The sequence below is a fragment of the Propithecus coquereli genome, unplaced genomic scaffold (genome assembly GCF_000956105.1).
Source record: "Propithecus coquereli isolate 6110/MARCELLA unplaced genomic scaffold, Pcoq_1.0 Scaffold944, whole genome shotgun sequence".
NCBI lineage: Eukaryota > Metazoa > Chordata > Mammalia > Primates > Indriidae > Propithecus > Propithecus coquereli.
This window is the reverse complement of record NW_012155774.1, coordinates 352,934-363,706: the sequence shown is the minus strand read 5'-3', so window position 1 is coordinate 363,706 and position 10,773 is coordinate 352,934. Positions and strand designations below refer to the sequence as shown.

The 10,773-nt window shown below is 59.0% G+C and overlaps 1 protein-coding gene across 1 annotated transcript in view; it reads left to right on the top strand.

Moving 5' to 3' along the window:
• The window catches only part of IGFN1 (immunoglobulin-like and fibronectin type III domain containing 1), a 39,976-nt gene that overhangs the window by 15,329 nt on the left and 13,874 nt on the right, over window positions 1-10,773 (top strand). The window contains exons 15-23 of the mRNA XM_012664956.1: window positions 2-2,074; window positions 2,581-2,705; window positions 3,412-3,553; window positions 3,932-4,231; window positions 4,810-5,109; window positions 5,645-5,818; window positions 6,865-6,993; window positions 9,019-9,321; window positions 10,287-10,375. Of these exons, the coding sequence (XP_012520410.1) occupies window positions 2-2,074; window positions 2,581-2,705; window positions 3,412-3,553; window positions 3,932-4,231; window positions 4,810-5,109; window positions 5,645-5,818; window positions 6,865-6,993; window positions 9,019-9,321; window positions 10,287-10,375 (3,635 nt within the window). The remainder of the gene's footprint in view (window position 1; window positions 2,075-2,580; window positions 2,706-3,411; window positions 3,554-3,931; window positions 4,232-4,809; window positions 5,110-5,644; window positions 5,819-6,864; window positions 6,994-9,018; window positions 9,322-10,286; window positions 10,376-10,773) is intronic.

The window sequence follows — 10,773 nt, the reverse complement described above, 5'->3', positions numbered from 1 at the left end:
GGTTCTGGGGAAATGGGGTCAGTGGATACAACTGGTTATAGGGAAGATTTGGGGGCTCCTGGGGGAAGGGGTTCAGGAAGCAAGGCAGACTATAGGGGTGGTTTAAGGGGTTCTGGGGAAATGGGGTCAGTGGATACAGCTGGTTATAGAAAAGACTTGGGGGCTCCTGGGGGAAGGGGTTCAGGAAGCAAGGCAGACTATAGGGATGGTTTAGGGAGTTCTGGGGAAATGGGGTCAGTGGATAAGGCAGGTTGTAGGCATGTTTTAGGGGGTTCTGGGAGGATTCCATTAGGGAGTGAGGCAGGTTATAGGGAAGCCTTAGGGGGCACTGGAGGAATGGGGTCAGGGGGTGAGGTCAGTTATAGGGGAGGCTCAGGAGGGCCTGGGGAAATGGGGTCAGAGGGTGAAATGCGCTGTGGAGATGGTTTAGGGCAGTTTGGGGTGCCAGGCTCACTGGCTGGAGCAGGACATGAGGCTGGACCCAGAGACCACAAAGCTACAAGGCACGGGTCAAGATATTGGGTAGCATCAGAAGGTGGCATGAGCTCCAAGGATGGTCCAGAGAGGGCCAGAAAGGGGCTTGTTGATGGGGCAGGCCCTGGATTGGGCTCTGGGGTGGCTGGAGTGCTGGGCACTGCAGATGGCACAGCACACAGGGACGGCCCCAGGGTCCCAGGGATGCCAGAGTCTCAGGGAGGGCCACAGACTCTTCCAGGTGGGTGGGGGTCCACCAATGGTCTTAGGGGCGATGGCACCTCAGGGATCCCTGAGGCCTTGCAGGCTGTTGGTTCCAAGGGAAAATCAGATATTGAAGAGTGGCAAGATGGTTCTGGGATTCCAGGGTCTTCTAGGGACAGAGGGGCTCCCAGGGGAAAGGGCAGGTCTGCAGACCAAGCAGGGAATAGAGGGGGTTCTGGGTTTCTTGATGGTAAGGAGGCAGCGGAAGGTGAGACCTGGGTGGGGGTGGATGTTTTGGAGTCTAGACCTGAACGGGACTTCTGGACACCAGGCCCAGGAATAGCAGACAAGGGTAGAGTTTCTGGCCAGGGTGGATTGGCACCTCAGGGAGGTGGGGACTCACTGCTGGGAGGCAGGAGGACAGGAGCAGGTTCAGGGAGCTCAGCAGGGGCAGGCCAGGTCCTGGACAGAGGCTCCAGGCCCAGTGGAAGGGACAAGCCAATGCCAGGGCCAGCTGATGGGAGAGGGGAGAGCAATGCTGGGGTCCCAGGCTGGGAAGACCAGGGGTTTGGCCAAGGCAGCGCAGGTGCTAGAGGCCAACCCTCAGGCTCCAGGGCTTCCGGTTCTCTGCAGGAGAAAGGTGCCACTTTCAGTGGGACCCATGAAGGGCCAGGGGGCTTTAAAGGCAGGGAGGGTCCACCAGGCCAAGAGGCAGCTGGAGAAGGTCAAGGCCCATGGTCCTTGGATAGCAAAGGTTCAGGTCCTGGGAGGGGCAGGACTGGCGGTGCAGAGGACTCAGGTGTCCTAGGCAAGAGGAATTCCACTGAGTGGGGGAACGGCCTCACCCCAAAACCTGGGGAGCCAGGACCTCGGGGAGCCTGGAATGGCTTAGATGGTCCCTTTGGCAGAAAAGGCTCTGGAGATAGATCAGGAGGGGTCCAGGGCCTGAGCGCTCAGGCAGGCAAAGGACAGAGAGGAGGAAGTGGGTTCCTTGGGGAGCAAGGGTCCCTGGAGGCTGAGAATGGCACAGCCCAAGGTCCCAGGGCCCTAAAGGAGAATGAGGGATGGGGAGTGGAAGAGTCTGGCAGGTCAGACAGGAGGCCAGGTCCACTCGGGGGCAGATCTCAAGCACAATCAGGGGCTGAAGTTGGAGTAGCCAAGAGAGGGAGAGTGGACGAGGCCAGAGGTACGGGGCAGCCTCCTGCGGGGGAGACCCGAACGTGCCTAGGGGAACCTCCACGTGAAGACTGGACCCGGGAGTCCCCAAGTCATCTTGGCAGCAGGAGAGGTGGCAAAGAGGGCCGGCTGGATGTCTACGGCAAGGGCAGAGATGCCACCCAGAGTCCCACATCCAGATACAAGCCTGGCACTGGCAGTTTCTCCACGGAGGCCCGAGGTAGGTACTTCTCAGCTGAGCTGGCTCCAGTGGGCTCCAGCCAACTGCCGCTCCCGGCCACCAGGATGCTGGGTCAGTCTCAGTTCTGCCTCCAGCCCCAGGAGTCTCTCCCTGCCAATGCACCCCATTTTCAGGAACTTTAAAAAAAAATTTCAGCAGCAACTTCTTCCTCCTTGTGCAGGAGGGATCCACCCTGCGTGAGGCTCAGAGGTCTCCTGGGGTATGTGATCTTGAAACCCTATGTCCAAAGTACCAGAGTTGTTGGCCTGACTCTCTAGGAGTCACCAGAGTTCCCACCCATGTGACTCAGAGGGCCCCTTCATCTACCTTACACCCCAGATCTCCTGTACCAGCTCAGATCTCTCCGGTCCCGCTGAGAAAAGCGGGAGGCTTGGCTTGGCTGGCGTGGGCTGAGCCCTGTTGGCGGCAGCATGGTGGCCTCCCAGGGCGCAGTGCAGGCCACGGCCTGAGGCTCGGCCTTGGGGACATCCTCTGTGTCTCTCCAGGCCCCACAGGCCACTTCTCCCAGGGCCTGGCTGACACGGAGGTGCAGCGGGGGGAAACTGCCACACTCTCCTGCACCCTCACCAGTGACCTGGGACCCGGCGCCTGGTTTAAGGACGGAGTCAAGGTACCTGCCCCCTCATGCCTTCTCTTTACTGGGGGCGGGATGAGGTAAAGCGGAAAGGGAGGAGAGGGTAGAGGCTTTGCAAGAAAGATTTTTCATCCTTCATTTCTGTCAAGTACCCACCTGGGGAGAAGTTTAAACGGCCAACAGCTCGGCGTGTTTAAAATAAAAGCGGATTTTTAAAATGTTGTGTATCCTCCTCACGCCTCCCTCGACAGGCGGTGCCCTGTTCTTCCTGCATTCAAAATGCCTCTCCTGTACCCACGCCTCCTGACTTCTACCCGTCCTTCAAGGCCTGGTACAAATGCCATCTTCTGGCCTCTCTGAACAGCCCCTCTGTCTTCCGCTGTAACTGTCACCTGGGGAGGAGGTAGAGCACAGCCATTCAGATCATGGGCCTTGGCATCAGCTAGATCTGGTGTCAGATCCCAGCTCTGTTACTACCAGTTACGTGACCTTCCTCAAGTTGCTGAACGTCCTGGTTTCCTCGTCTACAAAATGAGACTAATAATAGTACCTACCTCACGAGGTGGTGACAAACAAGGTCCTAAGCATGGGGAACACGAGCACACGCCTGGCACGGGGACAGGCACTCAGCTCATGTGGCTGTTGGCATGTGTCCAGCGATTGCATCAGTGAATGGCTGTGGGTGGCTGGCCTGGGGAGCCCGGGTGGGGTGACCTTCTCCTGCTCTGGCTCTGGTCTCCAGCTCACCACCCAGGATGGAGTCGTCTTTGAGCAGGACGGTCTCGCGCACAGACTCCTCATTGCCCACGTGCAGGGGACCCAGGCCGGGAGGTACACCTTCGTCGCCGGCAACCAGCAGAGCGAGGCCACCCTGACCGTCCACGGTGAGGCCCAGCCCTGCCCTTCCCCGTCCCACAGTCCCTGGGTACCAGGCGATAAGCCCCACCTCCAAACACCTGAATGTGGCCAGTCCGCAGCCAGCGTCTCATCTCCTCCTCCGGCTGAGAGTATGATTTAAAAAGCCAACCCACACCTTCCCTATTCCAGTGTCTTCTCTCCTTCCTCGCCAGGAAGTCCTGGGGAGGTCTAATCCTGATCCCTCCTGCTGCAGAAGAAGCCCATTCCCCTCGTTAGTCCTCGTGAGGTGGGGTGGAGGGTTTCTTTCTCCTAGTCCCAGCTTCCTTCTCTGGCTGCTTCTTTCTGCACTCCCCAGGGCCCAGTGCCCTGTCTTCTTTGAGACCCTCGCCTTGTTTTATCTCCAGATCCGCCCACCATCGCTCCAGACGTGACAGAGACGCTGAGAGAGCCCTTGGTGGTCAAGGCCGGGAAGCCGGTGACAGTGAAGGTCCCCTTCCAGAGCTGCCTCCCGGTTCAGGCTGCCTGGAGGAAGGATGGGGCCGAGCTGGGCGGCAGCGGCAGCGGGGGCGCCCAGGTGGCCCTGGGGGACGGCTACGTGCGGCTGTGCCTCCCCAGCGCACGCAGGAAGGATTGTGGCCAGTACAGCGTGACCCTGAGGAGCGAGGGAGGCTCTGCGCAGGCCACGCTCGCCCTGCAAGTCATAGGTGCCAGCCTCAGCCCTCTCCCCGGCCACGGCCCGAGGGTCGCTGGGGCTCCAGCCCTCCCTGCCAGCAGGGGCAGGTCTGGGGGTGATGTCTGCTGGCCCTGGTCCTTATGTGCGTGCTGTTTAAGGTCAAACCCACCCCTCCCTGCCCTCTCTCCCCTCCCCACACGGGCTAGGAGGAGGCAGTTTAGGCGAACGAAGGGCTGGGCTTCTGCTGGGGGAGGAGGTGGTTGTGCTTCTCTGACCCCAACCCGCGGGGCCTTAGGGAAGTTGCTGGGTGGAACGGTGGCCCCCAGCCTCGAGTGGTGCCAGCAAGGCAGGACTCTTGTAGGCTGAGCAGTGCCCATACCAGCCACGGAATGGCGGGGCCGGGGTGGGCTGGTGCGTCCTGTGGCACGTCCCTGAGTGTGCCCGTGTGGGTTGGGGGTGGAGCCCAGGGACACCTGGCCGTCTCAGGGAACATGTGGACCTCGGGCAGCCCACCCTCTGCAGGCTTATCCACTGACGAGAGGGAGACCAGCACACTCCCCCACCTCGTCTGACCCCCTTCTCTTCCTGCCCCTCTCGGTGGGTCCCCAGACAAGCCTGAGCCCCCGCAGGGCCCCCTGGAGGTGCAGGATCGCCACGAGGCTGGTGTCCGCCTCCGCTGGCGGCCCCCGAGAGATGATGGGGGCCGGGCCGTGGAGCACTACGTGGTGGAGAGGCGACAGGCTGGCAGGAGCACCTGGCTGAAGGTGGGCGAGGCCCCCGCAGACGGCACCAGCTTCACCGACGCCCAGGTGGAGCGGGGCCGGAAGTACGCCTTCCGCGTGCGGGCCGTGACCTCCGAGGGGGCCGGCGAGGCCCTGGAGTCTGAGGAGGTCCTGGTGGCTCCTGAGGGTGAGAGAAAAGGCTGGGGCTGGGGCTAGGGACACCCCCGGGCTCCCCACTGCACCCAGAGGGGCAGGTCTGCCACGGAGGCTGAGCGACACCAGCCTGTGCCTGGGGTCGGGAGGCCCTTTTAGGGCACTCTGCAGACTCCGTACCTCAGCTGCCTCTGGGACCTGGAAATGAGGTTTACGGGGTCTCCAGGGGGAGGGGCCGGGCAAGCAAAAGCCCTGTGAGGACCCAGGTAGGGACCAGCATCCGCCTCCATCGGATGCCTGCAGTCCGGGGCATCCTCTCAGGGGACGCGAGGCTGAGCGGTCTCAGGACTGGCTCTAGACTCCTGCACCAAAGCGACTTCTCTGTCCCATCATTCCTGCCCCTGAACAGCCAGGACAGTGTCCCGGACACGGGCTCAGCCCCGACGTGCCCCAGGAGAGGACAGAGTGTGGCCTGCCCCCAGATGCCCTGAGCCTTCTAGCCCCGGGGCCTCCACATGGCTGGCGCCTGTCATTGGCCCCTGACTGACCAGCACCTTCTCTGTTCCCAGCTCTCCCCGGGGTGCCTTCTGCCCCGGCCATCCTGTCGGCCTCCAGCCGGGGCATCACACTAACATGGACAGCACCGCGGGGCCCTGGCAGTGCCCACGTCCTGGGCTACCTGATTGAGAAGCGCAAGATGGGGAGCAGCACCTGGACGGCAGTGAATGACCAGCCTGTCCCTGGTAAGCAGGCCCAGGGTCTCCTCGTTGTCCTGGGAAGTTCCCTCAGACCCCCCTTGGCCCCAGGATCTGTTGACACTATCAGTCCAGATTGGTCTGACACAGTAGGTCTCATCTGGGGTGGGTCTGTCCCCCTAGCGAACATTTGGCAACATCTGGAGATGTTTTTGACGGTCTCAGCCGGGTGGGGGTTAGATGTGACCGGCATCTGGAGTGAAGAAGCCGGGGAAGCTGCTAAGGATCCTGTGGCACACAGGAAGGAACTCATGCCCCGTTAAAAAATAATAATAATAAAATAATTATCTGGCAAAAACCATCACTGTGCTGAGGCTGAGAAGCTCTGGTTTAGGAGAAGTCCTGGCCGGAAGCCAGGGGTGAAGCTGCTGGCCTTGGCCCCTCCACTCCTGGCCGTGACCTTGGGCAGCCACTTCCTCTCTGGATCTCAGTTTCCTCACCCAATAAGTGGAGAGAAGGGTCCCCTCCCCACTTAGTAGTTTCCTGCAAAACTGTCTGTTCTCTGAGATGAGAACGCACTTGGAAAAGCCAAAGGTTGGGCAGAGGCAGAGGGGACACCATCGCGTTTCTGCGCTCCACGTGCATGCCGCGGGAGGCAGGGTGGTGGAGGACAGGACGGCTCAGAACAGCTTGCCGGGAGACCTGGGATCTGGTCTTGCTGTGCCACTCAGGAGCCAGGGCCTCGGTTTCCTCCTCTCTGGATGAACTGAGGGCCCCATCCAACTTCACTAGTTAGTGATGCTGTTTAATTTGAACACGACAACAACGCTGTAAGGCAGGGAGAACAGGAGGGAGCGAGGCGCTTGCCCAAGATCACCCAGCCGTTAGTGGCAGAACCGGACAGGGGTTCGGGCTCCCTGACACCCTGAGCAGAGCTCTTTTCCCCTTGGAGAGAGCTGGGTCACACCTGGCTGGCTGGCGGAGGGCGTTTAGGACCCCAGGCTCGGTCTTCTCCAGAACTCGGAGGCATCGAGCTATCTCCCCATCGCCTGGTCCCCACGGGGCGGGACTGACGTTGGGTGGGCTGTTCACAGAGAGGAGGTGGACGGTGGTGGACGTGCGGCAGGGCTGTCAGTACGAGTTCCGGGTGACGGCAGTGGCTCCCTCAGGCCCTGGAGAGCCTGGGCCCCCTTCGGATGCTGTGTTCGCCCGGGACCCCATGAGTGAGTACAGCAGCAGCTCGCGATGGGGGAGCACGGGATAGCTCTGAAGCTGGGTGGGACAGGTCAGGGGGTCACAGGTCAGGGGCAGTCCTGAAGCAGCGGTCAGGAGGGCTGGAAGATAAAGGCTGAAAGGCTCTCAGGGCCGTGCACCGAGGTCAAACAGGCCCAGAGGCCAGGCAGTGGGGACTAGAAGACTCCTTCCAAGATCACTTCGCTCAGTCTTTGGCCTCCAGACAGGTCTGTCCCCAGGCTGGCCTACCTGTCTCAGTTTGACAGCCACCCACTCACTCCAGTGAGGGGTTACATCCCCACCGGGGAATGGAGGGCGGGAGGGCGGGTAGCAGAGAAACCTCAGCCTCTGTTCTCTATCCGCTGAATACTTGCCCGTCACCGGCTAGGCGGCTGCTTTGTGCCAGGAACTGGGTGAGTCAGTCCTGATCTCTGCCCTCGAGAAACTGACAGTCTAGGACAGCATTTCCCTGTCTGTGGTCCTGGGAGCGTCAGTGTACTCAGAGATGCCAACAAACATTTTGAGAATGAGGGAGACAGCAACAAAGGTCTGTGATCAAAGATGCGCATGACACGAGTCTGTGATATTTCCAAGTCCTGCAGGGGAAAAAAACCCAAAACCTGTCTAACTTTCTTTGATCCAAATCTCCCAAATTTGAGTAGAGAATACCTTGTCCGCAAAATACCTGCTAAAAACTTCACTCCAAGGTGTACAACTTAGAAAATGCTGTTCTGTGTTCCTTATCCCCTCACGAGCTGCCAATGCCATGTCACCGAGGAGCGGCGCATTTCTGGCACTTGCTGGCTTGGCCAGGTAGCAAAACACCTCAAGAGCATCTTTGTGTCCCACAGGGCCTGGCGCACTGTAGGTGTGCGGGCTGTCCGAACGAACCCAACAAGAATAGAACATTCTGCCAGTTTAATTGTTCCAGTGGCATCTAAGTTTTAGTCCCAGGAAGGACAGAGCATGGAAGGGAGGGATGGAGGAGGAAAGCTGGCCCAGGCATCAGATCCCTTGCGAGCGGACAGACCCATCCTGTTTTACTGTTCATCTCTCTCTTATCAGTAACGGGGAGTGGAGACAATAGGCAGGATGAGTGGTGTCCAACAGTAGCCCCAGCAGTGACTACATTTCACTGATTCTTGCAACTAAGCAAGGCCCGTGGCCTGGCAACGTCACCCGGGAACTTACTAGAAATGCTGAATCTTAGGCCTCACCCCAGACCTACTGAATTAGGAGCTGTATTTTTAACAAAATCCCCAAGTAATTTGTCTACTAATTAAAGTTTGAGAAGCACGGCCCTAGATTGGTGGCTTTCAAACTTCGCTGCATATTTAGGAACACCTGGAGAGCTCTTAAAAGTCCTGCTACCCAGGCTGCGCCCCAGACTAAAATCAGAATCTCTGGGGGTGGCGTCGAGGCACCAGGATTTTTAAGCGCCCCAGGCCGTTCCAAAGCGCAGCCAGGCTTGGGGGCCAGAGCCGTGGACTGCTGCAATTTCCAAAGCCCTGTCACACGCCACGCCTTTCGCCTGTGCCCAGACCCCTGTGCATAGGTCGGGTTGTTATTATTGTTCCTGTTTGACAGGTGAAGAACAAGGAGCCCGCATGGAGTGCCCAAAAGGCAGAGTCTGGACTCTAAGAGCTTGGAGTTCAGAATAAAAGGACACAGAATTCTAGCATTCAGCGCTAAAGGAACCTAAGAGTTTCGGTTTTCAGGAATCACAGAAGGATAGTTAGGGCAAGAGGCTTGGCAGGTGGGGGAATGAGTGGCGTGCGTTGGGGGAGGCTTCCTGGAGGAGGCAGCCTGGGGGTCTGGGTGCACACCTGAGGCAAAGCGCTGGCTGGAGTGAGGAATTGGTTCCAGGTGGGTGCTTCGGGGAGGCCTGAAGGCAGAGTCACTAAGTGAAAGAAATCCCCAGACTCCCACAGGGAAGGCTAATGAATATCCACGCTGAGTGGCCTCCCTTGGGGGAGGGTGATGCCATTCCTGACGTTCCCATGCGGTCTGGCCAGGACCTCCTGGGCGCGTGCGGAATCTCCAAGTCACAGACACGACAAACACCAGCATCACCCTGAGCTGGGCCGGACCGGATACCCAGGATGGGGACGAAGCCCAGGGCTACGTGGTGGAGCTGTGTCGCTCAGACAGTGTCCAGTGGATGCCATGCCACACGGGCACCGTGCCAGTCACCACCTACACGGTCAAGGGGCTTCGGCCCCAAGAAGGCTACTTCGTGCGAGTGACAGCAGTTAATGAAGGAGGCCACGGCCAGCCCACTGCCCTGGACACGTTAGTGCAAGCGATGCCCACCACTGGTTAGTGCCACCTCCTTCCCTGCCCCTGAGCCTGCACGCCCTTCCTGAGAGGTACCTCTGAGCAGCCACCAAGCACTTGCAGAGCCAAGATCCCCTTCCCCAGTTTCGTGAAGTACTATTCATTGAGCACCTACAGTGTGCTAGGCACTGGGCTAGGCAGGCCCTTTTTGGAAATGTTTTCTCATTCCAACTTATCGCAGTCCTACAAGGTCAATATTTTCATCCCCAGTTTACAGAGAAGGAAACTGAGGTCCAAGGTACTTTGCCCAAGGTCTCACCATGGGTATGTGGCAGAGCCAGGATTTAAGCCCAGTGACTCCAAAGGTGGTGCTCTCTCCAGGACAGAGAGCTGCTGCTTCCCAGGCATGGATGGCCTCAGGAGGCATAAACACAGCTCAGCTCACCCAGTTCACGCTCAGAATGAGACATGCCCCGGCTCCCTGTTGTCTAAAGGGGGATTGTCTTTCCCTTTGGGCTTTAATTGCTAGAAGCAGCTGACCTGTCTTTGACCCAAGCTGGCACTGGGCCACCTCACTCACCCTAGTTGTCACTGTGACAATAAGGGAGATGTGCACACAGCACCTAGTCCAGCATCCCAGAATCTGTCCCTAACTCGGTGTGACCTCAGGCAAGTCACTTCTGACTCAGACTGCTGGTTATCTCATCTGCAAAGCAAAGAGCTCCACCATGTATCACTTCCTGTGTTCCAGCCTGTCCCTAACCCTCTCCCTGTGGCGTCCCTTTCTCAGCTCCTGTCCCTCTCCTGCTGGCATCTCCCCACCAGCTGCTGGGGTTCCCCCCAGGACCATCCTCCGAACCCCCCTCCAGTTCCTTTAAAGCCCCCAGTCCTTTGCGATCTCAGCACCAAACAGACGGGCCCAGCCTTCCCCTCCAGCCCTGCCCTGGGGACCTGGGGCTGGGGCCCAGCTGTAGAAGGAAGTGACAAGCCATCTTGTGTGTTCCAGTCTGTCCCAAGTTCCTCGTGGACTCCCACACAAAGGACTCGCTGTTGGTCAAGGCTGGGGACACCGTCAGCGTGCCGGTCTCCTTTGAAGTGAGTGTCCCTCAAGGGGTGCGGGAGGGGAGTCCGGAGAGGCCAAGGGAGCCAGACTCAGCCCTGCAGTTCTCTTCGCCCCTGTTCCTTTTTGACCCCTAGTCAGTGACCTGGGCTCGCGCTGAAATCAGGCCAGACCTGCCTTCGTGAAGGCACAGCTCTCACCTGGCCACGGGGCGGCCATTCTGCTTTCGGTCTGCAGATCCCTCTAGTGGTAGCTTCTGGTACTGCATCTCCAAACCAGGCCACTCACTTTTCTCCACCTGTCTGTAGTCTGGGACTTCAGGGGGCCTGCGGTGTAGACAATCCCCTTTGACTTCAGAATGTATTTTTGTGCAAACATATGACCTGCATTTGACTCAGGATGATCCCCAATCACCAGCAACACCACCTGAATG